This window comes from Lissotriton vulgaris, chromosome 12, assembly GCF_964263255.1.
Source record: "Lissotriton vulgaris chromosome 12, aLisVul1.2, whole genome shotgun sequence".
NCBI classification, from domain to species: Eukaryota; Metazoa; Chordata; class Amphibia; order Caudata; family Salamandridae; genus Lissotriton; species Lissotriton vulgaris.
The window spans coordinates 733,535,185-733,558,785 of NC_141700.1; the positions used below are offsets into that span (position 1 = coordinate 733,535,185).

Here is a 23,601-nt window from a genome sequence, read left to right on the forward strand (position 1 = left end):
GAACACGACACATTCTACTGCTGACAAATTCAGGTACCTCAAAAACTTGTATCGCTCGCTGTCTCAAATCTGGATATGCGACGCAGCAATACCACTATTTTAAAGAAAATAACATGGGGTTATGCAAAAACAGGTATGCAACATACGTAATACAAATGGGGTGTGTGCTTTTACCAAATAACGTATGGTTATTTATGTTTTCTGTAATTTATTTTATGCACAGACTGCAACCGCAGCCATTTGTAAACACAAGAGAGCCTGCCTCGGTTAATAGTGTGTAGAGGGCGGAGAGAGGCACCCCTGCCTGCCCAGAGTGGGTGGTGAAAGAGGTAAAGGAGGCATTGCATAGGCAGGTAGGGGGAGCCATTCTACGGATAAACAAGCATTTGCAAAGCCAATACTTTTGACTACCATAAGGACCATGCAAATGTAGTTGGTTTGTCTTTAAAAAAAGGGTTGTAAGAAGTGCCGGTCCGGTGGCGCCGTACCCTTGTAAATATGCCCCATGGTTCTTTCATTAGACCCTTTACCTGCCTTACTGCCAGGGGCCCAGGACCCATCTTTGGGGTATTTGCTGTGCTTTACAGAACTGATAACATTAGTTGATGTGTTAAGTGTGGACATCTCATGTCATTTTCAAGACACAGACAGGTTGTTGATGTGACTGTATAATTACAGAGTATTTATAAACAGTAAACGTATTGACTACCATTCATACATAGTTCGTCCTTTCCCTTCCCATCTGCAACATTTAAGTCTTGCTTACTGCCAGGTCTGTCTTTGCTCTTACACCATCAATACATTATATGTAGATGGGCATATATAGAACCCGCAGAGAAAAGGCATAACAACGGGGCATTCAAGAGAGTTAAATGCAACATTGCTGTTAATTACATTTCTTTCTGGGTTGGCTCCTAATCTCTGCACTGGAAGCAGGAAAAATTGCCTGCCTCTCGGTTCAGCCAACCCACTGTAAAAATAGGACATTTGCTACATTTTCTGTAATTTGCCTGGACAGAAGATGAAAAATTGGAATGGACCCAGCAAAACTGGGGTAACGGGTTAATCAATCAAACAGGATTTATAAAGCGCAGCTAATCACCCGATAGGGTATCCAGGCGCTTGGTCACCCTATTCTGATCCGCGAGGCCTATCTTTCCCATTACCTTGTCAACTATTTTTGAATGACAGAGAAGGTTTGAAAAATGGGTTGTTTGGATTTTCTATTAAGAGCACAAAATAAGTTACGTTCTCATCATAGCTCACCATGGGCCAGATGTAGGTAATTCATATTTACCGACTCTTAAATACCGAATTTTACCGATTCGGTATTTAAGAGTCGGTAAATATGAAGGGGGGAGATGTAGGTATTACAGATTCTGTAAATACCGAATCGTTAAGATTCGGTATTTACTGAATCTGTAAATACCGATTCGGTAATGCCCATTGATTCCTATGGGCATTGAAGCCCATAAGAATCAATGGGCATTAATACCGATTCGGTAAATACCAAATCCTGCAAGGGTGCAGGGGGTGTCACTTTGACACCCTCTAGCACCCCAATTCCGGACTTTTGTGCCATGTGGCACACAGACATGCCCTAAGGGCATGTCTGTGTGTCACATTGCACAGGTGTGCATGCACACATGTGCATGCACACCTGAATTCGGTATTTTACCACCCAATTGGATTGGGTGGTAAAATACCGAATCTGTAAGGCCTTTGGGACTCAGAAGAGTCCCACCTACATATAGAAGTTACCGAATCGGTTAAAATACCGATTCGGTATTTTACCGATTCGGTAAATTTACCGAATCGGTAAAATTGGCCCCCTACATACCAAACACCCGAAATCGGCCGTTACCGGCCGGTAAATGGCCACCTACATCTGGCCCCATATTCCTTGAAAGAAAGGTGCCTCTGCTGAAAGCACATTCTGTCAGACTATCGGCCCGTGCCCAGGACCCATGCATGATGCAGCATCAAGAGGTCATGAAATGCAGCCAGGCTCTAGGCCATTCTCTGGCCACAGTACCCCAGACTGCAACACCACCAGGCCATGCACAGGTTTGTGGACATGTCCTATGGGTGTTTGCACAGCAGCAGTCCATTCTTAACTATTTAGCAGAGTTTTGGCAATCAAGTTTGTTACCCTGCACGAAATTGCAAATATTGGTTTGTGTGTCTGTGAATTAAATGTGCATTTTTAAGGGCCTTTTTTGCCTCCTCTACAGAGTGTCCTGGTTCCTCCACAGGCAGCACAGGGTATGCTCATCCTGCCCGCAAATGTTTTTCACCAATAGCTTAACCAAACGTGTGTTAGTGCTTTGATCGAAAAAAACTTCTGATCCAGGAAAGCAAAACGAAACCATTCGGATGGCGAGCACCGATTCAAGTATGTCTGCAATCCATAGTTATCAACTTCCAGATTGCTAAAAGTTTTGTATTCATTTTGTTTACAGTTTGCAAAAACTGCTGGGTGAGTTGACAAAAGAAGCTGTATGACCCCTGCTATCCTATCTTTTATTGAGGTTTGCTCATTATTGTTGTCAGCTGTACGTTACCTGTCCTTGAGGAAAAGTTTGCGATAGGTTTTGAATGCAGTGGCGGCTCACATAGGGCATGCTGCGGGGCATTGGGCGGGGGAGGGGTAGGGCAGGGGATAGTAAACTCGGACATACGACGGAACGGAGGAACAACCGTTCCGTCGTATGTCCCAGTTTACCACCCCGACCCACACACCCTATGCGAGCCGCCACTGCTTGAATGGGAAACCTAACTTTTAGGCCCCAACTCAAGGCTCCACTAAGACCAGTCTACACAATACCTTTCAAAATTAAACTTAAGTTGATCAATAAATGTTGGGGCTTATTTACAAGAGGCCAGTGTCACCTCTGTAGGCGATCTGGTGGCACAGGCCTCTCAATCATAGCTGCTATGTGTGGCTGTAAAAATGCGCACTTGGTTAGTCCTTCTTTTTAGGCCTTGTGCCTAGCGTTGCACTGCGCGAGGCATTTTGGGGCTGAAAAATGAGGAATGTGAGCTGACCTAGGAATCGCACACGCTCGTGCGTGTGCGTTTCCTTTTCAGCTCCCCCATTGGCCTTTGTGTGCGTCTTACAGTAAAAGACTGCACGCAATTGGCCAGAGGCACACGCATACCTCCTCCCACGGCCTATTGGTGTCTAGTACGCGCACCAAGCGCATAATAGAGGCACCAGTGCTTTACTTTTAACATTAAAAGTAAAGCGCGGGTGCCGCGATTATACCAAAGGTAAAGAAATAGACTTCTTTTTCTATTTCCTTACTTGTGGTATAATTGCGGCACCCGCGCTGAAATAGGTCTCGCAGTACTATATGTTTGAGTTATTAGCATTGTATTATTATTAGCAATGCTAACAGCTCAAACTTTTACTAATGCAAGGCCTATTGCATTGCAAATGCTTGTTTTACTGGCTATTAGTTTATTTGCATATGTAATAAAATCGTTTGGTGGGGCATCACAGTGAGCATGCAGCGGCTTTGAATGGCCTCATAGATATGGAGTAAGGCAAGGGAGCGCAGAGCGCTGCCTTACTCTACGTCAAAGAGGTGTTCCGTGGGCATTGCGGAGGGTGTTCTCACTCAACACCCATGGGTTTTGATGCTGCCCTAGATTTACAAACTCATGTTAACCTAGGGCAGCGTTTGCCTCCCCAGAGTAGGTGTAACGAGGAGCAATGTTTTCATTTCTCCTCGTTTTGCAGCACACATAGAACGAGGAAAACGCCTCCATGGATTGTTGTTGTGCAGGAAGGTGCCCCATCCTGCTCAAAAACAATCATGCAAATAATGCAGGCACCCTTGCACCATGGTGCAAGGGTGCCTGCATTGGCACTAGGCTCCAAAGTGTGCCCCGGCCAGAGGAAAAGGCAAGAATGTATTCCTGCTCTTTCGAATTGGCTTAGGGCAACGCAGCAAAAAGACTTGCGGTGCTGCCTTATGCCAATGTTTTGTAAATATGCTCCATTGTGTTTTCAAATTTCACAGCGTTACCAGTGATTTTAAATTATTTCACTTCCAAACTCGATTGAATCATAACCACAAAGACACCAGACAAAAGAGGAACAAAATACCAGATGGGAAGCAGAAGGTTGGAGTGGGAAAGATGAGAGGTGTAGGAAAGTGTGAGCAGATTATCACTCTCACAATAAATCCACTCATCATTTTGCCATAAAAGTTTTACAGGGAAAACAGCAAAGACCCTTCAAACTTTTACTCACAGCACTATTAAACGCCAGATATACTGCCTTATTCAGTGCTTGTTTGCTGAGACCCCAATGGAAAATTCATCTGGAATTGAGTAGTCATTAATTTCATTTAGTTTCCCTGGGCTGGCATGTTCAAGGTGGTACTTACCACGGTGACCCACAGAATCACTTTCTCATCTTTATGTCTTTGAAGACTGTAGGATGGTTTAGAGCACATCTCTAGGATAGGTTCTGCTGGTTTGCCTACTGGTAGAACAACCCACATGAATTAGTATCTTAGAGGCATATGTACAAGCCTCTATCCCCACTGTGTGTCACTTTTTTATGCTCAGGTGGCGTAGTGCCATTTCCCATATTTACAAGGTGGTACTAAGCCACTTAACGTGGCTTGATACCACCATGTAAATATGCCCCTTTCTCTGCAATCCTCTGCAGCAAAGGGGTGTGCAACGGGTGTTGCTGTGGGTGTTCCACCACAGCATTCATTGCTTTCTGACACTGTCCCGATTTACAAGGCTGAGGCAGCGCCAAATACAGCGCCAATCTAATACCATGGATTACCAGGTGTTAGAATGGCATGGAAATAATTGATTTCTCCTCATTTTTGCTCTTTGAATGTGCTGCAGCACACACAGAAGGAGCAAATTGCCATGAATGATTGTTTATGTGTAGGAAGGTGTCCCTTCCTGCAATCGCCCCTGCAGCTCAGGCACCTGTGCCACATGGCGGCAGGGTGCCTGCGCTAGCGCTAGGCAGTGTATTTTGTGCTAGGCGAAACACAGGGGTGCGCCGAATTCTTGTGAAAACAGCGCATCCCCGTATTTTAAAAATGTTAGAGTGCGGCACTGCTAATTTTGACGCAGCTCTGCCATTTGTTTTGTAAATATGCCCCATGGTGTTCAAGGCATTTTTGCAGCCGGGCCCATCCTCATCAAGTTCTGACCCAGAAAAGTCCAACGTGAGTGATCCAGTTGTGACTGGTGCATGGGACAGCAGGCATCCCAGACCCTCTGGACCGGTGACCGGAGAAAAAAGAGTTGTTCTGGAACACCTTTTGAAGAATCCCTCCGCGACCGTCCCAAGCTCCACCAATGTAGATACTATGCTTAGGTTCTTGCCTTTCCTGATTTTTCCAGTGAATTGGATATCCTGTCTTTCGTGTTAAAAGAAAGTGTGTGTCCATGAATATCATAAAGGGGTGGGCATTAGTAGCACCTTTCATCCCTGACCTGTCTTCAACTGCCCCGGCACTGCCGTTCTCAATCCCATGTGTTGCGTTTCAATGGGGGGACCCAGAAGCCTACCAGACCTGGGTTACTAGATCAGTATTTGGGAAAGTAGTCAGGTAGCATAGGATATTATTAGTTAAACATACTCAATCACATCCCAAAAAAAATGATGCCTGAGGTTATACTCTCAGATTTATTGGGCTACTACTGCATCAATATTTTGAGATATTAATCAAATATATACACATATTTACAATGTGGTGCTCAGGTATGAAAGAAAGGGAGTGAGTGGTTTAGGAGGGTATTGTGAGGCTTTGTGGACACGGAGAGGGTGGTGTGACATGTTATCATCACATGACAATTGTAGTAGCAATCCACCCTAAACATTAGGGTATACGTTCCAAAGGTACATAGCTCTTCATGGACACTCAATTCTTTACAAATTGTCCTTGCTTGTACACGTGTGTATGTGTCGACGTTTCGACCCTAAATAATTATGCTAGGTGAGTCCAGCCTTAGAGGGGGGTCTTCATCAGGACTGTGTTGGAGCACCTAAAATTATTCAGCTAATAACTTGTCGCTGAGTGAATGGGTGACGAGGACTCAGCCGAGCTCCTGTTCTTAGTGCATGCGCCTAGTGTGCTCGTCTAGACGAAGGGACGCTAGGAATGACTTCTCCATACCGATTCATTCGTATTTGACAGAGATCATCTTGACCTGCCATACTCCTGTTTCTCCGCCGAGCACACTGATTTAGTATATTTAACTAATAATGTCCTATACTACCTGACCAGTTTCCTATATACTGTTCTCAATCCCAGTCAACGGGTCATGAATGTAGGAGCACAAACCGAAAGTAAAAGGATCTGCGAGCCCCTAAAGATTTCAAACTCCTGCCATTGCCACTGAACAACGAATATGAGGCAGTTCAGTTGAGGGTCTAAGGGTGGGACTAGGTGTCCACAGTATGAAGGTTACTGTCAGCCAGAGAGAGCAATGGGTCTTCTCCCACCCCTTGCATTTTGGTGAATTGAAAATCACAAGCTTACTCCACCCAGCCTTAGATCAACATTAGGGCCAAGATTTACACAAGGTTGAATGGGTGATATGTATATTGATGTTGCGCTTGCAGGCTTTTATAATGGTAATTAGAACATTGGAATGTTGGGAGCTCCATTGCAGACAATGGAGTGCTCCCTGCTGCTAAGGGCCGGTAAAGGCCCGCAGAGCAACATTCCAATGTTCTACAAAGGCTTCTCGAAGCTCAAGGGGATTTATATCCCCTCGAGCTTCGAGAACCCTTTGTTTAATTTGTTAGAAAATTCTGCCCTCCAGTGGCAGAATGTTCTAATAGCCTTATAGCCCTTCGTAGCAGGGCTATACCGGCAATTAAAGTCCCGCTGTCTCGTTAAAGTCCCTCGCCTTCGGCTCGGGCCTTTAAAGATTCAGCGGGCCTTTAATAGCCGTTATAGCCCGCTACGGCGGGCTATAAGGCTATAGTAAATAGATGCAATGTGTTAAGTCCCTTTGTGCCACAGCAGCACCTGCACAAAACCTTAATAAATAACCCAGACAGTTTTATGTTTGGAAAAGATGTTTTAGACAACTTCTTGTGTGCATGAAAGTTTTATTAAAGCAAAATCTAAGGAATGAGATGCCAAACAAACCTGCTCACCTTTTTGCGAAGCATTATTAAGGAGTCTTTGAACACCAGGATAAAATTGTCAAAATGGCTGCAATTCTGATGGAAACAAGTAAGGCAGCTCACATCTTATAACATTGCAAAGCAAGTGATTCTGGCAGACCATGGCCCCAGCATCTGCATCAACAATGATGTACTTGCAGCAGGCAGCAAGAAAAATAGGTTGAGAAGGGTTCAGTGAAGGGCTGAACTACCAGAAATAAAACCCCACTTGGCATATTTGGAGCTACAGTAGTGGGGAATATGAGGGAGAGTTGACTATTGTCATATGACAAGAGAAAGACTTTAGAGGCAATAGAGCTTTAGAACTTAGTCATACAGGCACAAAAAGGTGGTGGTCCATTCAACCGAGGGCTTCTTTTTCACATGGCGACGCTGTTCTCAACCAAGGGGGGGTCTTGGTAGTAGTACTTCAGTGGCAGGTCTTGGTTTCTCTTCTGGATCTCAGCAGAGATCTTACTCAGCCTTTCCTGGAAAGCCTTGATGCATTTTTCTGCCTTCTCCTCCGTGAAGAGCTGGTTTGGATAATGTCCTAGAGGGATCTTCAAGACACAAAAAAACAAAAAATGTATTTGTTGAATCAAAGCAGTGGATAGCAACTCATTCTGAGCATGCTCCCACCGCCCATCTCCTTTCCCCATCCACCAGCACAGTCAGTGCCTTCCATTTGTGTTGTTAGTCCGCATGGGTTTACAACGCATGCTATTACTACACGATCGTTACAACGATCATGCTGTTACATCGCATACCTTTACAACGCAAGTTGGAACAACTACTTGCTGTAGGGGGCGCTGGATCTTGGAATATTATAATTGACTATTCTAACTCCAATCTGTGCAACAGTAGGGAATGTATTGGACCTTCTGCCTCCTAACGCAAGTCATTGTTCCGACTTGCGTTGTAAAGGAATACGATGTAACAACGCGGTCATTGTAACTGCCACGTTGTAATGGCATGCGTTGTCTCGCATGCGTAGTAAATGCTGTTTACCATTATCAAGACCTTCTGCCAACGTTCTACAACTACGCTGATGAGACACTGATCCTCTTACAGCTGGAAAACCTGATTGCCCTAGGTACTTCTAAACTAGACCATTGCCTCCAAGCCTATGAGAAATTGATATTGATGAACCACCTGAAACTCCACTCATCTTAACAGAGATCATCAACCGCTGTGAAGGGGAGGGTTAACAAATTATGACCATTTGGCTCCTGGATCTCTGTAGCACCCTACCATCCTGACCCCCCACAACCTTTACTGAAGTATCTTACTTAGCAGTGGTCATTAACTCTTCCCTCAAGTTAACCAAGTTACTGGAAGAGCCTTCTGGCCCAAGCAACCCTCTGGTGCATTGTCCTAAGCCGGGCTTGCCATTAATTTTCCAGGGTATAAACATTGTAGTTCTGTTGTGACCAAACTGGGAAAATGTCTAAACTTGTTGCACACTTTAGCAAATCAAATTGGACAAACGTTTTCCAGCAGAAGGCCTGGAAACCTTTGACCGCCGAAATAAGTTTTCAGGTGTACTTCTTGGTAGCATTGTGACATCCTGAAAGTCGTGAATCCGCACACATCTGAGGTTGTGGACCTGTGGGTGCAGGTTTACTTCTTTGTAAACGAGGCCCTTAATGCATCCTTTTACACCAATGTATGCATGACTAGAAGCCCGCACAGTCCGACTGAAGAACAAAGATGTCATTGAAGCAGCACAGAAGAGAACATTCAGGTGCATACTTATGAAAAGGTCACGCAGCGAGTCACTTTGCTGCGCTGCACTGCATGACAGGGAAAGGGCAGTAATGCGCTGTATATAAAAGAATACAGCACAATCCTTCCTTTTACCCTGTGCTAGCACAGTTGTGGCTGCCTATCTCCAAAGCAGGCACCCATGCACCATGATGTAAGGGTGCGTGTTGCATGCATGATTGTTTTTAAATAGTAAATAAATGTGCAGGAAGGGGCACAAAAACAATCCAGAAACACCGTCAACCATGGGGTCCTACAGAATAGACTGAGGACGCTGGGCATCACAGATTCAACCTTAGCTCTCCTCGAGTCCTTCTTGGACGCCCGCATACAGCAAATCCTCTGGGGAGGTCTCCAGTCAGAAGAATTCTATCTCCCATGTGGTGTACCCCATGGGTCTGCCCTATCACCCACCCTATTCAACCTGTACGTCACTCCCCTCGCGACACTAATAAAATCTCACGGTCTGCATCTAGTGTCGTATGCCGATGACACTCAATTAGTAGTGTCACTCTCCCAGACGGTGGAAGCCACTGCTGCGAGCTTTAGGGAATGTCTCTCTGACAAAAAAAATTGGATGAACGACCACTTCTTAAAGGTTAACACCGAAAAGACCGAAGTGATTGAGATCGGCCAAAAACCATCTATTTGGAGTGACCTATAGTGGCTTCCAGAGGCCGGCATATGCCCTGTTCCAGCCAAAAAGGTCAGAAATCTTGGCTTTATGATCGATAAGGACCTTACTTGCACTGCACAAATAAGTCAGGTAACCTCGGCTTGTTTCTACACAATAAAGGTGCTTCGGAAAATTCTTCCCTACATACCATTTACTCTTAGGAAAACAGTGGTGGGAGCTTTAATAATGTCTAGGGTAGACTATTGCAATGCAGTATACATAGGAGCGGGGGAAAAACAGCTTGCTAGGCTCCAGTCCATTCAAAATACAGCAGCTAGACTTTTACTCAACCTCCCGAAAAGACACCCCACTTCAAAAGCCATACGGGAACTTTACTAGCTCCCAGTCAGGTGCAGAATTAATTTCAAGGCCCTGTGTCTGGTCCATAAATCTATTTACGGGAGCACATCTGAGGAGCTCACCAACCTTTTCCCTCGTTATGTGCCTGCGCGCACGCTAAGATCTTGCAGTCAAGACCTAATCCAACTACCCAGAATAAAGAGAGCCCAATGGGGCGGAAAATATTTCTCCTACCGAGCATCCAAGCTGTGGAACAGCATGCCCTTCGCACTGCGCTCGGAAAAAAATAGAGCCGGCTTCAGGAGGGCGCTAAGAACCTGGCTTTTCACTATGTCCTAACCACCTCTGCACTCCCTTCCATTCTACAGCACCAAGACGCCTCGGCATAAGAGCGCTTAAAAATAATTCAGTCAGTCAGTCAGTCAGAAAGGCATATTCCTCTATTAATGGGCATTGCAGAATGCAGCATACATAGAAAGATAAAGTAAAAGCTAGAAATAAAGATATTTCTCCTTGTTACGCCTCTCTTTGGAAGGAGTACCTTTTTGGTGCATTCCCAGGTTTACCAGTTCTGATGCAAGACCCATAAAACGCCTCCCTTGCGCAGAGCGAGGCGTTGCAGCTATTTGCGCTCCATGTTTTACTCATGATTTATGAAGCCGCTCAGGGCCACGCAAGGTGGCTTTGCGCGGCTTTATACATCTTATTTGTATGTTGTGTAGTCCTTGCACTGCCTTGCGACTCAACTGGGGTCACAAATATGACACAGAAGGGCAGATTTACAAGCCCCTTGTGCCTCTTTTGCGCTGCCGTTGCGTCACTTTTGTGATGCAGCGGTGGCGCAAAAGATGCACCATGGTGCGGGGTATTTAAACGTAACGCATCTCCAAGATGCGTCACGTTGTAAATCCCTGCGCCATAAGGATGTGTTCTGGTGCAGGACGGGGGGCGTTCCTGCGCAGGAACGCCTCCTAAAAGTGGCTGAGTGAAATCTACAAGATTTCACTAAGTCACTTTTAGGCCAATGCTGCGTCAAAACCCTGCGCCTGCTTGAAGCAGGCGCAAGGCTTGACACAGCATTGGAAGAATAGGCCCCCCCAGAGCATTGCTGGAGCTGCGTCGTGCTTGCGACGCAACTCCAGCAATGGGCCGCCTTTACGGTACAGATGCGTGACGCATCTGTGCCATTTTTGCCCCACGGTGCGCCGCATTGTAAATGCGGCGCATCATGGGTGGCGGAGCTGCGGCGCACAATTACTGGTGCATCCCTGCTAATTTGCAGGAATGTGCCAGTAATTGTAAATCTGCCCTGTAGTGTTTATCTCCAGAAGTCCCTCAAGCATCTTCTTGCCACATCCCACCACTAGAGATTCCATCCTGCTGCAAATTTTTGACTCGCTCAATGCTTACCTTGTCTGGAAGCGTGCGGGTTTGCATCCACAGCAGCACCACGATACGGCAGGTAAGGTCCACTTCTGGCAGGGTCTTGAGAATGTTCTCCATTGTCGCAGTCCCCTTGGCCTTGGGAGGTGGATGCCTCATTGTGGAGGGACCATTCGGCATCCAGGAGAAGAAATCAAACTAATGTTTGAAGAGAGAGAATGTTATTGAGGTCAGGGGAACAGGAAAAGAAACAGTAGTAACTCTGCCAGGGACAAGCTGCCATTCTTAGAATTTTAGGATCTCTGCCCATTGGCGACCCTGTTGACCCCACCCAACCCCTGATCTACCTGTGAATTGTTGACAGAAGCATGCTTGGCTGAACAGGTGTAGATAATCATGGTCAGATATTTGACCAACTCTGCGCGAGTCTTCAAAGCGGAAGGAGCACCTATACGGAGAAGCATATTTACTATAAGTAAGTGCATACATGTCCAGGTTTAAAAAAAAGTTAGATTTTTATTCTTCAAGGGCTATTTTTGCAGACTTCATGTAAAATACCAAATTAGAAACACAGTGAACTTCATTGAGAATCCTCCTTTTGGCTGTAATATGCAATCACTCCATAGAATAGAGTGGCTTCCATTCCTCCTCCCTAAAATAGGTCTATGAAACAGATATTTTATTTTGAACAAAGTTAATAATGTAGTATTATAGCCTACTGGTGAAAGCTGTAATTGTTTTTAAACGCCACATCTGAGGATCAGAGAATATATAGCACATAGGACATTGGAATGTTGGTATGTCAGTGGAAGACAATCGAGTGGATGAGGGCCAGTATTAGTTAGTATAAGCTATCTTTCCATCATTCCAATGATTGTCTTTCTATTTCTCCCTGTTTAATTTAGAAAATTCTGCTGTCAGTGGGTGAAATCTTTTTAAGAAATGGGGTTATTAATTTGGGAGGAGGGCACAGCTGCCAACAGAATAAACACATCTTGGATTATGTTAAAACAGACTTCTGTGTAAATGTAAATGTACAGGAATTTATATAGCGCAAATCACCGAGCGGTTTCTACGCGCTTGCTTAGGGAACCCGTACTGGTATTCCCCTGTGAGATAACCCCGGCAGGGTATCCGCAAGGTGAAAGCCAGGCATCCAGCCGCGAGGGGCCGTTGTGGAGATTAAGCAAGCTATTGCCCAGAGTCGCAGAGTGTGAACCCGTGAATCAAGTAGGCACCGGAGCAAGAATTGTCAAGTCCATGGACATTTTAGGACTCAAGACCCTGCCAAGCCAGGAATTGAACCCTGGTCCCAGGCTGACCTCTGCTTCCAGGTCTGCCTCCTCTAACCAGTGAGCCACACTTCTCCACTTCTAGGAGAATCTCTGCTCCACGCCAAGTAGATATGACAGAAGCAGGAGGCAAGCCCCAGCAAAGTGTGTGTTATATTCAAGCAGTATCAACAATGTTAAAGTAAAGAACTTAACACAACAAAATACCATAATCACTTAAAAAAACAGAAACAAATAATGTGAACATTTACACCAAGAGCATCAAAATTGGTTCGGGGAATAAGAGATAGGATTTATTTTAAAGTTTTAGGGAAAAAGTGGCAAGAAAAAGTAAAGCATTGATTAAAAGTTACTGTTTGCTCTTGATTGGGACCTGGCACACCTTTATGCTCACTGAGATGGAGCAGAAGTTAGATACACAATTTGGGCCTAGAGGCAGCTAAATACTTCATGGGTCCCATCTTCCAACCCCACCCAGAAATAATGATCCTGGCAGATGAAATGTATCTGGGTTGTAGAAGTCATCTGGAGAGGTTGAGCTCAGAAGACTCTGGTACCCACCTCCACATCAACAACCTGCAGAGTTGTGGACAATTCCCTTGCCAATAAAGGCAAGCAGACAGCAACGAGGGTTTTGGCTTGAGCGCAGTAAGGCTACGCCAATACTATAATAAACAAACGAGATGCCAGTACTGCGCAATTGATCATATAATTCAGAAAGAAATGAGTTGTGAATCTCTCAATTTCAAAGACCACTGTTTCAGTCCAGATTCTATCAAAGGAATGGAAAAAAGAATTTTTTGAAAAGGATAAGTGGAGGGGAAAGAAATAGAACATGTTTGATTGACTACATTCAATACACTAAATTAATATACATAGAAAGACACCAGACAAAGAAGGAATGGTCAAGGGGGGGAGAGCAAAAGTGGGGGGGGGGTGCGGTAGCCTTGCGCAAGTCCTATTTATGATAGCAGGTGAAACCAAATCCACTGAATGGAGGCAAACAAAGACTGAATGCAATCTAAAAAATTCTTTTTTCCTTTCCAATACATTTCTCATCACTAAGATCCCTGTTCCTCCTTTGATGTCCATGAAAATTATGTTAGACCAAGTAGAAGTCATATAAACACTGTTTTGTTCTTTTCAATACGACAAAAAACAAAAATCTGTTTTTTAAAAAGAAAGAAGTAAATATTTAAAAATAAATTCATTCGATTTGATAGAATCTGGACTGAAAGAGTGGTCTTTGAAATTGAGAGATTCACAACTCATTTCTTTCTGAATTATATGATCAATTGCGCAATATAGGCAAGCAAACAGAGCCTGGTTCAAGTTCTCACAAACAATACCACCACCAATTGGAACTGAAACAAACAGGGTGGAGTGAGGCCTGCGTCAGGATGTTCTTCCCCGCTGGAATTTGCAGAGCCACCAGGACATCTCTCTAGTAGTTAACAACATGCAGTCACCATTGCCTAGTGGATCACCTATATCCCCTCCCACCTCTACCTCTCCCGCTTTGAGTTCTGAACAAGATCAGGAATAATCAGGCCCATGCCATCTTAGTGTCTCCGGATTGGGCCAGGAGAGTGGGGTACATGGAACATCTGGGCATGAGCATTTTGCCCCCAATCAGGTTGCCACTTTGGGAAGATCTCCTGTCGCAGCTGCAAGCCAGTGTTCTACACTAGGGCCAGCACAATCTACACCTCCATGCTTAGAGTGTGAGTGTTGAACAACTGACTGCTTTTGACCTCCCTCCCCAGGTAGTGGATGTCACCTTGGTAGGCAGGCATTCATCCAGAAAAAACATTTATACTGGAAGTTGGGAGAAACATGTGGCTACATTTCCTTAGGGCACTTACAACCAATGTAGGCCACATTGTTGGATGTTTGTACTATCCTTAGCCCAGTAACGACTTGTTGTGGCCCAGCTAAACGTTGTCAGCCTTGTGGGCATATTTATGTTTACCAAATCAATTGTCTCAGTTTAAATGACCCGTTGAGATGCTTTTTCTAAAAGGTTTACAACATATGTTTCCACCCAAACCTTTTGTGAAGTCACAGTGGTACCTTAATTTGGTTTTCACATATTTAATGTGTACCCTATTTGTGCCAATGCACAGCTGGCCACTGCGTCTTTTGCCCCTGAAGACAGTCTTTCTCATAGTGATAACATCAGCTCGTTGCATGAACGAGTTGCAAGAGCTGTCTGTTCAGCAACCTTATACCACCTTTTTTCCCGACAAGGTTTTGCTCCGGACTAGGGCGGTGTTCCTGCCCATGGTTGTGACACCCTTCCATGTCAGGCAACCCATCACCTTTCTGGCAGTCTTTGCTCAAAAGAGGAAGGAAGTCTTCATCACTTGGACCCTCTAGAAGCCTTTTTTCTTTTACATCAATCGTACCAAGTACCATTGGGTGGACCATCAACTTTGTGGTGTTCGCACGAGTTAAGAAGGGTAATGCAATGCAGAAACAGAACATCTTCAGGTGGCTAGTCCTATGCATTCAAATCTGATACACGTTGACTAAAGAGCAGCCCCAGAAGACTTTAAGGCTCATTCCACCAGGGCCAAGCCTGCCTGTTTTGGACATCTGCCAGGCTGCAATGTGGGCGACAGCTCGAACGAACACAAATCACTACTGCCTTGGTTGTCAGGTCCGTCGGTAGGGACACTTTGTCTGTTCAGTGCTGCAGGAATTTTTGTCTGAGCCATTCCACCAATCCACCAACTGTGGAATTACTGCTTTGGTATTTAGTCACAAGGTGAGTACTCAGCACATAGAATTATCCATTGGGAGAACAGGTTTCTTTCCTTTGGCCATGTTCTCTGGTGGATACACTTGTCTAACTGCAGATTCCCCACCGAGCCCCCACCTCCTTGTTCTGCTGTTATGTGTATTTGCATAGTGAGCGACTCCCCGGGAAAGGTACTCCGCGGAATGGATCTTTTTCTCCATCTTAGAAAAGTTCCAATTTAAAGATCTCCATACTGTCACATCTTATCAGTCTATGCTCTGCATCCGATGGCGAAGGATGGAAAGAAACTGCTGTCTGCGATTGGGGTGGAGGTTTTAAATTGCTCTGATGTCAATACAGGGTGGGATGAAGTCCACATGGAGCCGCAGGATGCCACCTGCAAGCGGTTGAGGAAATTGCAGATAATTATTCTGCAGATCCAGTGAACCAGGTTAGAGAGAGTACCCACCAAAAAGAGAGAGAAGACTACAATCTACTGCATTGGGGAAATTTGTCTGATACCAGAAAGGGGATTATACATAGATTATCATACCACTATGCAGACTGTACGACATGCAAGCAGATAAAAATCAAAAATGGCTTTGGGAAGCAAGATTATTCAGTGTAAACTCATTGATATAGTAGAGTTCAAAGATGGTCGCCTCGTTCTAGTTCATGTTTGTTCTCGTTTTGAGATGTGATTCTCACTATAGGACATCAGGTTAATGCAGTAACATCATCGACTGCATATGTGCTCAGAACGGTCAGGAAAGTGGTCACAGCTTTGGTGTTGTCGAGGCTGGACTACTGCAACAGCCTGTATTTGAATATCCAACATAAAAGTTTGAAGAAACTTCAGCTGCTGCAAAATGCAGCAGCAAGACTTCTGACCGGTACATCCAAATTTTCCCCCATTTCCAAGGAAATAAGGAAGCTGCACTGACTCCCAGTAAGGAGTTGAGTGTTTTTCAAATCACTTTGCATGGTCTTCAAAGCTCTGCATGGCAAAGGCCCAGGATACCTGAACAAGATTTTCTAGGGGTACATTCCAAAAAGAGCACTCCGCTCGCTAGAGGCTAAGTTGGTTTCTGTACCGTCCAGGAGGAAAGCTTTGTGGGGGGGCAGAAGCTTTGCTATGTGCGCAGCGAAAGCCTAGAATGACCTTCCGTTTCATCTAAGAAACTCCACTGATCTGTTAGATTTTAGGAAGGCTTTGAAGACCTGACTTTTTGCTGAACAAGCTTAGTTCCTCCTTGCTCCCTCAGGCTGGACATGTTAGCGCCAGGACACCTTTGGGTAATCGCCGCGCTTTATAAAAGTTATTAACATTACATAACATAACATATACCAGACACTCAACATTTCATCTTCCTTCTAAATTCTGCATTTTATTTTAAATATATGAAATCAATATTCAAGATATGCGTGTTCAATGAAATGACTAAATATAATAACTTGTAAATGCAATTAAGGACTATGTCAATCTACCTTGATTGGCCACCACGATTAATCCTCTCCCACTTTGGTCACAGGTAATGTATACTGTGTTGTTGTTCCTGACACCAGGAGGGACAATATATGCACAAAACCTGGTCCTACTATGCTACAGGCAATTACATTTATAATACCTCTTGTTGACTCGTTTGTGCGGTTATTCTTAACCTTACACCCACTCCAGGAGTTTACAACTGGGTATGCCTGATTTTTAAAAAAATCCTCATAAAATCTCTGCGTGTCATTTCCTATGTGTCTACAGCCCCTCCACTCAAGAAGTGCTTTTCCTACTTTCTATTTTGTTTATTTTTTGATAGGAAGGAGCCAATGATGAGAAGTGGAACATACTGACGAGAACCTGTCAGCAGTTCCCTGGTGGTTGCTCCCGTGAGGTACCTTCCTATCGTCCACACATTTTTTCTGACCTTAATTTGATTTAATCTGACCTATCCCTCTCTGCATCCACACATGGGGCTGCACAAGCATTGCTTGAGTGGAGGGACTGTAAAAAAGTAAAGCTGTCTTATACTTCTAAGGAACACAAATGATGATTAACTGCACATGGCCCACCAGTTTGGCCAACCAGCCTTGGCACTGAAGCATACTGTTTTAGGTGGTGTGGACATGTGAGTGAATGATATTTCTCAAAATGCAATTCAAACAATGGCTTAAGTGGGCGGGTCCACTGGCACATGCAGGTGACAAATTTGAATGACACTTCCATCAGAGCAATGGCTTAAGTGGGCTGATCTGAAAACCTAATATTTATAGATATTTATGTATTTTCTATGTATCAACATTTGTGATTAAATGTGGTTTGAGAGACAACTAAAGCTGTCTCAAGGCAAGACCTAAAAAGTAAAATGACTATCTATGCGATCCCTAAGTTAGCTGACCTATACAGGTATCCCTAGGTTAGCTGACCTCTACAGGCATCCCTAGGTTAGTTGACCTATACAGGAATCCCTTGGTAGGCTGACCAATGCAGGCATCCATAGGTTAGCTGACCGATACAGGCACCCCTAGGTTGGCTGACCTATACAGGCATCCCTAGGTTAGCTGACCTATACAGGCATCCCTAGGTTAGCTGACCCATACAGGCATCCCTAGGTTAGTTCACCCATACAGGCATCCCTAGGTTAGCTGACCTCTACAGGCATCACTAGATTAGCTGACCTCTACAGGCATCCCTAGGTTAACTGCCCTCTACAGGCATCCTAGGTTAGCTGACCTCTCAGGTATCCCTAGGTTAGCTGACCTGTACAGGCATCCCTAGATTAGCTGACCTCTACAGGCATCCCTAGGCTAGCTGACCTTTACAGGCTTCCCTAGGTTAGCTGACCTCTGCAGGCATCACTAGATTAGCTGACCTCTACAGGCATCCCTAGGTTAACTGCCCTCTACAGGCATCCCTAGGTTAGCTGACCTCTACAGGCATCCCTAGGTTAGCTGACCTCTCAGGCATCCCTAGGTTAGCTGACCTCTGCAGGCATCCCTAGGTTAGCTGACCTTTACAGGCTTCCCTAGGTTAGCTGACCTCTACAGGCATCCCTAGGTTAGCTGACCTCTCAGGTATCCCTAATTTAGCTGACCTCTACAGGCATCCGTCGAATACAGATTTTACCCATACCCACCTGGCTAAGTTCGACCAGGGTGCTCCTCACCACTGGCAGTCACTTCAACGTTCAGTAACAAAACATAGTACCCAGACCCTACCTGAGGATTCATTTGCTAGGAAGAATCTGGTGAAGATTTCGTCCACCCAGGCCTGCAGCTCAGAATCTCTCTGGACAGAGCTGTCATCCTGATAGTAACAGTCAACGATGGAAGACACGAAGCTGGAAAAGAAACCCGCACAAAGTCACGAAAACCAGACTCATCTTCCAAAAGCTTTCAAAGAATATCACAGGATCCACATGTAGAAACTTTAGCTCAAACTTGGGGAATCCCTTGGCCAATCTGCTGCTACATTCTGAGAATTTCAGGAGGAGTGGAGAGAGAATGGTGCATGCTTCTTGCCAACCTTTCAGAAACAGTGGCATAACTCAGGTTAGTCCCACCATGTGGACTGGCTGAGCCATGCTGTTATACTCTAACACTGTGGTTGTGATACTCTAACACTGTGGTTGTGATACTCTAACACTGTGGTTGTGATACTCTAACACTGTGGTTGTGATACTCTAACACTGTGGTTGTGATACTCTAACACTGTGGTTGTGATACTCTAACACCGTGGTTGTAACGTGGCAGCGAGGGTGGGTCCACACATGCTGAGCGAGATGGTCAGAACTTGGGGCGTGGAGGGCCACAGTGGTACCCAACCAGAAGAGATTGGAGGTCGCATGAAGAAGAGATATGCAAGGCTCAGGTCAAGGGAGTAGACAGAAAGGTAAAATAACCCCACTTTGAAACAAATGTTTAATGACACTGAGTGGGTGAAGCAGGTAAGCCTGACACTTCCTAGAATTGTTCTCTTCAGCTGTACACCCTCCTATCTTTCTTTTCACTGTTCCACCCTTCCAATCTTTGATCATTCACCTCATTCTTTCGTTATTCCAACAATCCATTGTTTTTCTATCTATCCATTGGTTCACTGATTCTTTTATTTATCCTTTCCCTCATAAACCCACCCTTTCACTTTTCCATCCATGTATCCATACATCATTTCATCATTCCATCCATCCAATGAACATTTCCTTCACACATCGATCCATCATTTCACACTTCTGTCCATTTGTCATCACACCCTTCCGTCCAACCTTTCATCCAACCTTCCAACCGTCCACTTTTTATTTTAAACATTTGTTAGGCGCAAAGCGAATCATCCCCGCAGGGATCTCTTGGCGCCACAAAGTCAGAGGCAAGAAGAGAAAAGACTGATTAATGACTGAAAATCCACGTTTTCAAACATTTTTTAAACAGCCCAAAAGTAGGGCTGGATCGGACGTCATCTGGCACTTTGTTCCAGTGGGAGGGTGCAAGATAAGAAAAGGAGCGCCCTCCCATTCTAATTTCATCAATCTTCCTTGGACACAACAACCCGCGATTGCTTGACCTCAATTGCCGGCAAGGGATATAGGGTATCAGTTTTTTCCTAAGGAAGGACGGACCCTGCGCATGTAGCGTTTTAAATACCAAACACAGAAGCTTAACCTCATGCGCGCGGGCCGTTTTCCCGCTGTGCGCTGAGTTTTTAAAAAACCTGCGTTACATGACGAGCTCAGCTCGTCATGAGCGTACGACAGGCGTAACTCATGACGAGTTGAGAGCAGAGCTCGTCATGAGCGTCGAAGGGGTTAAACACATTGCACACTTCCTAATGAGCAGCCAATAAAGTAGACGCAAAAGGGGTTCAGAAGACAAACGGAATGGCCGGTTAAGAGCAAGATATGCAGCAGTGTTCTGCATGATCTGCAGTCTAGAAAGAAGATCTTCCCTAATCTCTACTAGTAGAGAGTTGCTGTACTCCAGCCTCCTCACTAGTAGGGCCTGAATGAGTGGCTTTTTTGCAGAAATGGGAATCCAGAGAAAAATCTTTCTAAGCATACGCATCAGGCCAAAGCAAGTGCCCGAGATGCTGTTCAAGTGTTGGTCCATAGAAAGTTTATCATCCACGATAACACCTAATTTTTTCACCCATTTTTTGGGGTGGGGGTTCACCCGGCTCGGGAGGCCACCAGTCGGAGGACCATAGCTCTTCTGCATTCCCAAACAGCACAATCTCAGTTTTGGTGGTGTTCAACTGCAAAAAGTTAGCTGTCATCCAGGCCACCGTCATTAGCATGCACTTTTTGAATCATTCTCTGGTCAATGTGGGATCTGAATCAATGGTAAAAATCAGTTGTGTATCATCTGCATAGGATATGGTGTCAAAACCACTAGATCTGATAATGGAGGCCAGAGAAGATACATAGATGTTAATTAACATGGGACTTAAGATGCAGCCCTGTGAGACCCCTTTATCCACAACCGACATCTGTTAGGTAAACGACTCCAAAAGAACTTGCTGAGTTCTGTTGGCAAGGAAGCTTTTAAACCATATAAGTGCCATTCCTCTGACACCAATCTCTTGTAGTATATACACTTGGGTTTGATGAGAGATGGTGTCAAATGCAGCCGCCAGATCAAGAAGAATCAGCATGGTAGAGGTCCCATTGTCCAGAGCCAACTTGATCGAATCTGTAAGTTCAGTAATACAGACTCAGTGCTGTGTGATGCGCGAAAACCTGACTGGGAGGGATCAAGCCGAGTTTTCGATTCAAGATATTGAACATATTGCTGATTAACTAAGGCTTCCATGACTTTAGAGAACAGAGGGAGAAGAGAAGTCTATAATTTTGAAGATCCAATGGATCAGCCATGGCTTTTTTTAGCATAGGTGTGACTTGTGCCAGCTTCCATTTCTGAGGGAAAGTGGCAGTGGATAAGGATAGATTACACAATTCCGTGATGGGAGCGGCAAGAGCTGGGGCCAACACTAATAATGAAATGAGAGGCTAAGTCAAGGGGGGAACCAGAATTCAAATAAACCAATAAGGAGTGGACTTGGTCCACAGTTATAACCTCAAAGGTTTCCAATGAGGCAGGGATGGAATCCTCATGGTTGTTTGACACCCCACTAAGTTCCCCCTGTGAATTAAAGGAGCTATAGATTTTATCGATCTTTAGTTTAAAGTGATTGGCCAGATCGTCACAGAGCTGTTGAATCAGCGGGGAGGATGGGTTATTGACCCTGGGGTTAGTGAAGTCTTTCAAGATTTTAAACACTTCTTTGGACGAGTTCTTTGCTTCGGTACTTCTAGTTCCCAAGTAAGACCTTCTCGCGCTGTTGCGCATTTCTTTAGGTATTGTCTGAGAGCCATTCTATATACTAGTTTACCTGTCTCCTGTTTGGATTTTCACCATTTCCTTTCCCTTTTCCTACAAACAGATTTTTCTTTCTTAAGACTGTCGTTGTACCACGGTGCTGGAGCTGGCTTTACCCAGGTTTTACAGAGTTTAATTGGGGCGATAGAGGCCAAGGCTTTGGACAAGGAGCCCTCTAGTAGTTCCAGAGCCTCATCACTGTCTTTACAGTTCTGAAGGGCCGGAGCTCCAAATACAGAGATGAAAGAGGCTGGGGTAACCTTACTCCATGATCTTTGCAGACATTGGACGGGCAGAGATTTATTTATTGCCCTAAATAGGTTTAACTCAAATTTTAACGCCGAATGATAAGTCCATGTCAAGGCTAATTGATTCTTTCACCTCTCCAGCCAAACTTTCCTCCTTCCAGCCCTCTATCCTTGGATCATTATTTTTGTTTTTAATCTGCCTTCCTTTACCTTATGTTTTCCAATTCTATCGACCATAATTTCTTCATTTTCTCGTATTTATTTTCACATTGTCCTTCATCCCCCACTCACTCTGTTTGCTCCTTCTCTGTTCTTTTGAATGTGTTCATCATTCCTTTTCCTTTCCTGGGGCTCATGTGACCTCCTCTTCTTATCCCTGCCCTGTTCTTCCCTTGGAATATTTCATGACACGTTGTCGGCTGGCCTGCAGAATAGGCCAAATATGAAAGAAATCAATATCCACTGTGACATAAAATACTCATCATCGGCAGGTGTGGCCGATACAGGTACAAGCGCTGGGCCGGGGGAAGGTCGACATGGGCGGGATAGGGAAAACCACTTACCTTGTGCTTGCCGCATCGCAGAGGACAAGGTGAACGGTTTTATTTATTTATTTTATTTTCCTTATAACGTCATATGTCGACTCCAAATTCCCCACCCTGCCCCATCCTACCGCTCTTACCTGTACTGGCCATGCCTGGCCATCGGTGCAGTGGCCACCCCCACTCAAGCTGCTAAAGCAGGGTGTTCCCTACATCACAGACATTGGAGGCTCACACTGTGGGATCCGAACCAATTAAGATACGAAGATGGCGGAGGTCTACACCACTACATTCAGAACAGAGTCAGGCAAAGCACGAGACAGCAGAGAGCCCCACCTTCACATTCAGAACAGAGTCAGGCAGAGTAATAGGCTCCAGCGGGCTACACCGTCAAATTCAGAACAGCTAGACGGGATAGGATAGGAAGCAGCAGTGGGCCACGCTACAAGGTTCATGAAACCAGACGGTACAGGAAATAGTGGAGAACTTTGACATATTCAGGTTGGTGTTAGGCAGAGGGCAGCAACAAAGGGTCAAACTGTTCCATTCAGAGCAGTCAGGTAAGGTAGGAGGCAGAAGAGTCCCATGCCACTTCATTCAGGTCAGGGTCAGGCAATACAAGAGGCAGCGGATGGCCATGTCACCACTTTCATGTCAGGCAAGACAAGAAGCAGCGGATGGCCATGCCACCACATACAAGACAGGGTCAAGCAAGACAAGAAGCAGTGGATGACTATGCCACCACATACAGGACAGGGTCAGGCAAGACAAGAAGCAGTGGATGACCATGCCACAACATACAGGACAGGGTTAGGCAAGAAAAGAAGCAGCGGATGGCCATGCCACCACATACAGGAAAGTGTTCGGCAAGACGAGAAGCAGTAGACGCCCATGCCACCATATACAGGACAGGGTCAGGCAAGACAAGAAGCAGTGGTCGGCCATGCCACCACATACAGGACAGGGCAGGCAAGACAAGAAGCAGCAGACGGCCATGCCACCACATACAGGACAGGGTCAAGCAAGACAAAAGCAGTGGACGGCCATATCACCACATACAGGACAGGGTCAGGCAAGGCAAGAAGCAGCAGATGGCCATGCAACCGTATATAGGACAGGATCAGGCAAGAC

The 23,601-nt window shown here is 45.2% G+C and overlaps 1 protein-coding gene across 1 annotated transcript in view; it reads right to left on the reverse strand.

Annotated features, from left to right (window-relative positions):
- Positions 1-7,094: 7,094 nt before the first annotated feature.
- LOC147678430 (hydroperoxide isomerase ALOXE3-like) overlaps positions 7,095-23,601 on the reverse strand; it is a 117,966-nt gene continuing 101,459 nt past the window's right edge. Inside the window, exons 11-14 of the mRNA XM_086946026.1 lie at positions 18,531-18,652; positions 11,633-11,733; positions 11,313-11,483; positions 7,095-7,722 (exon numbers count right to left, since the gene is read on the reverse strand). Coding sequence (XP_086802152.1) covers positions 7,543-7,722; positions 11,313-11,483; positions 11,633-11,733; positions 18,531-18,652 — 574 coding nt within the window. The 3' untranslated portion in view covers positions 7,095-7,542. The remainder of the gene's footprint in view (positions 7,723-11,312; positions 11,484-11,632; positions 11,734-18,530; positions 18,653-23,601) is intronic.